The sequence below is a fragment of the Arachis hypogaea genome, chromosome 17 (genome assembly GCF_003086295.3).
Source record: "Arachis hypogaea cultivar Tifrunner chromosome 17, arahy.Tifrunner.gnm2.J5K5, whole genome shotgun sequence".
Classification (NCBI taxonomy): Eukaryota; Viridiplantae; Streptophyta; class Magnoliopsida; order Fabales; family Fabaceae; genus Arachis; species Arachis hypogaea.
The window spans coordinates 23408815-23413665 of record NC_092052.1 but is presented as its reverse complement, the minus strand read 5'-3'; the positions used below and the strand labels follow the sequence as shown (position 1 = coordinate 23413665).

The 4851-nt window shown below is 34.6% G+C and overlaps 1 protein-coding gene across 2 annotated transcripts; it reads left to right on the top strand.

Annotated features, from left to right (window-relative positions):
• Window positions 1–484: 484 nt before the first annotated feature.
• LOC112764339 (succinate dehydrogenase subunit 4, mitochondrial) lies at window positions 485–4635 on the top strand. Of its 2 annotated transcripts, XM_025809897.3 has the most exons (7): window positions 485–612; window positions 716–993; window positions 1152–1182; window positions 1313–1326; window positions 1438–1488; window positions 2317–2378; window positions 4185–4635. In XM_025809897.3, the coding sequence occupies exons 2-7, from the start codon at window positions 763–765 to the stop codon at window positions 4462–4464; spliced, it is 669 nt and encodes a 222-aa protein (XP_025665682.1). In that variant the 5' UTR covers window positions 485–612; window positions 716–762; the 3' UTR covers window positions 4465–4635. The 2 variants fall into 2 exon arrangements, with proteins under 2 accessions (XP_025665682.1, XP_072078708.1); XM_072222607.1 differs by lacking the exons at window positions 485–612; window positions 1152–1182; window positions 1313–1326; window positions 1438–1488 and having other exon boundaries at window positions 630–1030; window positions 2270–2378.
• The last annotated feature ends 216 nt before the right edge of the window (window positions 4636–4851 follow it).

Genomic DNA, 4851 nt, shown 5'->3' with positions numbered 1-4851 from the left:
TCATTAAAGATAAAGACCAAGAACAGAATGCCGATAGAGTACTTAGATAAGTAGATAATGAGTGTGTGGATTCAACGTCCGGTGAGAAGGAATTTGATATGATCATGGAGGCACAATACCAGAGTGATGGTGAGTCAGATGGGACAAATTAAAGTTTGTTATAGTAGAACATTATGGTCATTATGTGCATTTTGGTTGTTTTTAGTTATGAACTTTCATGTTTAAAGTTGTTTGTAAACTTTTAATATTAAATTATGGATAATTTATCAGATAAAATTATGAAATATTGAATTTTTATTAAGTTATAAATTATTAAATTTATATATTTAAAATTATATATAAATTTTTTAATAATTTTATTTAATATTTAATTAAATCGATTAAATTCCGGTCAAACCAATAAATCAACGATTTTACAAGTTTATTGACCGATTTGGTTCTTGTAACCTTAGTATTAAACTTTGTTTTATTTAAATTTTATTTTATATTTTTTTGTTGTATTTTTTTATTTTATTTTATTTTGTTTTATTTAAATTTTGTTTTATTTTGATGATGTTGTTTTGTGGCCTCCTCTTCTCGTGACGCCGCTGCCACCTATTCTTCTCGCTCTCGGTATGTTTTTGCTTTTTTTGTTTAATTTTGTTTTGTTTTGGAGGGTAACGTTCTGGTTTTTGTTAAACTTTGTGTTAAATAACATTTCAATTACACCCTCCAGCACCAGCAATCAAACCAGAAAAGCACAAAATCACAAAAGAAAAAAGAATGCAGGCTCTGACCCTGAGCAAGAGGCTCTCTACATCCAAGCCTCTCTTCAGAATCTCTCCCAACCTCGTCGCTTCAATCACCTCCTCTTCCACCACCTCTCCGCCACCTTCGTCACCGATCTCCGCCGCAGATGGCGGCTCCTCCTGCCATCCCTTGGCTCTCCTCAGCTTACTCCGCGCTCCCAGGTCTGCTACCCAAAGCCTCCGAACTGGTGTCTCCGGATCTGAAGTAAGCATAACCGTTTCCTCGATTCTCTTGTATCACTGTCATTTTCATGCACGATTTCTTGTGGCAACGCTGATAGTTAGCAAATACTGTTAGAATATTTTAGTTTCCGTTGTTTTCTTGTTCTCATTATTTATGTTTTTTCCCTGCTTATGGTGCAGGTTAGAGATGCGAATCTCGCTGGAGGCCATGGTTGCGATTTTTATTTCTTTGTTGTTATTTGTTGTTTCTGATTTAGTTTTTGAGATATTTATTGTCACTGATGACTTCAATTTGCGTTGCTATGGTGGTTGATGTGGACGTGTGGTGTGTGTGCTTTTAGTACGCGCTAATGAGGTACTACTTATTAGTTATTACTATTTGATTGATAGAGAAGTTGGTTGGGTTGTAGGTTTTAGTTAAAGATTTTTGTCTAATGTGTCATTTGATTTGTGTAAATTTCACTAGGTTCTGAAACTTTATCGCCCCTGTTACGGAACCGGAATAGCAACTTTCAAGGTTTCATTCTGAGATTTCATATTTTTTGCTCTTAGCAGATTTTTTATTTGATATGATTACTGTTGCATGTTATGGTTCCTTCAGCTGTTTTATCTTGATTGGAACTACTTCAACTAATCAATGGATTGATTCATCTTAATGAAGGATTTCATTCTTTTGCTAATGTTTGAATTAGAGTGTTGTGTTGTGCACACATTTGTACATATCTGTTCAACTTGATAAAATAAGGAAAATAGAATTAGTAAGGATATTGAAAGTGTGATTTTTGTTAGTTGAAGGAACTATTATTGCTAGAGGCTTTCATGTAATTTTTGATATCTTAAGTTAAGGGGAGGGTCTTTTGGACATTTTGTTTGGGGATAATCTTCTGAGAATTTCTTCACTCAGAGAAATAGCTTGGCTTTTAGAGCCAACTTTGTTTCTACATTCCAGTGTGTACCTTATAATATGCTTGGATAGTGGGACTGCTTGGGTAGTGGAACATTTTCATAAATTATCAATAACTTTTTCCCCCTCTTCTGAGCAAGATGATGAAGGAAGTGGATAGAAAACGAAAAGTTTTTATTTTGTGTTATGCCTATTATCTCAAGTTATCAACAATGTTTGAGAGATATATCTGTAAAGCTGTTTGCTCCATGCAGAGTCCGTTTTGCTCTATCATAGACAACAACAAAGTTTCTCCTTTCTTTTTCTATCACTAGATGTAATGGCCTGGCAATAGTGTGCTAAGTAGTAACTTTCCTTAAAAACTACTACCATATATGTTAATGCTGCATCTTAGATTGTAAATGCTTCAGTCTTGTTAAACCCTGTGACAATGTCTCCCAGGTTCAGCCTCACGGTGCAGCTGGTTATGCCACTGCTACTACTACGGGCGATAGCATCCAGAGGTTAGTTGGTGTAAATTCAAAGCATTCAATGATAAAATTGATTTTAGTTTCAGTTTTTTCCAGCATCACCATCTTCTGTTGTATTAATATGCTTATTTCTTGGCCTGATTGCTGCGACTAGTGGCTTTTCTGGGACCTTGTTTGTTGGAATTTTCAAAGTTTATATGTAAATATTGTCATAACTGCTATTTTTAATAGAATAAAAAAAATAACATTCTTGGATAGTTGAAGGGGAAAATATGCAAGAGGATAAGACATGTTGAGTTAGCATCTATGAAGCATGAACGCAGTCTATTGATTTTTCTTTTTATCTTTTGGAGCAATTTCAGACCACGTCTTGTCATGAAAGCCCAAAATAAAAAACTTTTTATTAAAGGGGCATAGAAATAAAGACTTATTTTATTAAAAGGGCATAGAAATAGAGGATAACAATTTCATTTTAAAAAAAAGAAAAAAAAAAATCTTAGATACCAAAGATGTATACAACATGCTCCATTTTTTGGTGAGGGACTTAGAATGGATACCTTGTCTGTGTTGGATTTATTTCTTTGATTTTGGTGTGTCGTCAATTATGTGTCTCTGTCGTGTTAGGTGTCCATGTTTGAGTCCCTGCCCCATAGGTTACCATTAATTTCTTTATCAGAACACAGTGCCTGAACATTCTTCATTTTTGTTTGGATAACTTGCTGTTAATTAATCTAGAAGATGATCTTTAGTGTATTCTTAAAAGAAATCAATTTAATCATCACAGATCAAAACCCACCCACCTCAATGTTGGCAACAGAAGAATCTTGCTCAACCCTAGAAACTTGCTTTTGCATCTCTCTCTTTCCAATCAAGATTTTTAAACCTTGTCGTCCTAATTTTGGGAGTATTTATGATTTTCATCGTCATCCATGTGACGTGACATTGTTTTGATTTTTGAACTGCTACCATAAAACACTTCTCCATATGCCAATCCTTAAGTATATACTCTCCAACTGAATCTGTGAAGCTTCACCTAACATGGTTAATTCCTCTCATGTTTGCAAAGGCACAAAGCTGCAATAATTAATTATTGCACTCATACACTTTGGTGCTTGTGATTTATTGGGTAACGATAAAATGTTTGGGTGTCTTCGATGACGTCAAATCTCTTCTGGATCATGAAACATTTAACTGGAGGTTAGGTTATACGAGGTTACCAAATAAAAATTAACACAATGTATTCCGTGTCGTCAAGTGTCTTGTCCTTCAGTTTTAATCAACTTGGCCACTGCTGAAGCAGTTGTGTTCATTAGTCTTGTCCTTCAGTTTTAATCAACTTGGCCACTGCTGAAGCAGTTGTGTTCATTAGTTTTAATTTGTGTAATATTGGCTTCAATATCACGTTGATCGATGTTTCCAACACATTATTTTTTATTCTAATGGCCAAATGATTTGGGGGTTTTAGCCTGGATTTGAGTGGATATCTTTGTGAGATAAAAATCCAATTGTAGAGTAAATAGTGTGTGTTGGATGAGATGTTCGTTTTAACTTGCCTCCCCCCTTCTTTTCTCAAAACCCCCTTTTCCATTTATTTCTTGATAATAATAAGCTTGTCTGCGGTATGCATTTGTAAAACCTCAATCTTGGTGCTTGTCTTGATTAGGTTCAGTCTATTCAAGCCTAAAGGGGTCAGCATACTGGTCTTAGGTCTTGAAAATTTGACAATAGAAGGGTCATTGAAACATTTGTGAAATCCTCTTGAAAATAGAAACTGGCACTTTACAAGTCTGGTTTGATTAATTTCCATTTCTCCCTAACAATTGTTCGGCATGTGTATAGGAAGGAGCGAGACAGTGGATTGAGGAATGTAGGTCCGAAGACAAAGAGAGAGCAGCTGCTAAAAGCCACTGCACTTGTCCCACTTCTTTTGATATTCCCGAACGCCTATTCCATGCTCGCAGCGAATCTCTTTGTATTTTGGCACATAAGTGCTGGTATTGAAGAGATTTTGGCTGATTATGTCCACCATGAGATGACCCGAAATTACGTCGTGATTGCTTTCAAATTGTTCCTGATAATTGCAATGAAGGATGTGTTCCTGAAATTTGTATTTGTATAATCAGATAGCTCACTAAAATTGTGCTTGCATTTCTGCATAATAAGAGCCCGATGAGGTGTAAACATGAGAAAACCCTTATTTCCAGTTTTCAGTTGGTTATTAGAGGTGAGGCAACATGATAATTTTCTGATTCATAAAGTTAATGAATGGCTTTTAGTGTGTATTGCTCAATTTTGGCATCTATGGACTATGGTGCTTATGTTATGGTGGTTACGTATTGTTAACATTAAAGTAATAGTTTTTTAAGATTTAATGTTATTTTTTAATTAAAAAATAAAAAAGTATTACTAAAATAAAAATTATATTTTTAATTTTAACAATATTTGTATAATTATGATAACCAATTAACCAAAGGCACCAAAGATACTATTTACATATAGAGGAGGA

Coding starts and splice junctions, on each gene's coding strand:
- LOC112764339 (XM_025809897.3), top strand. CDS start 763: ATGCAGGCTCTGACCCTGAGCAAGAGGCTCTCTACATCCAAGCCTCTC. Junction 1,489..2,316: donor CCGGAATAGCAACTTTCAAG/GTTTCATTCTGA, acceptor AATGTCTCCCAG/GTTCAGCCTCACGGTGCAGC. Junction 2,379..4,184: donor ACGGGCGATAGCATCCAGAG/GTTAGTTGGTGT, acceptor GCATGTGTATAG/GAAGGAGCGAGACAGTGGAT.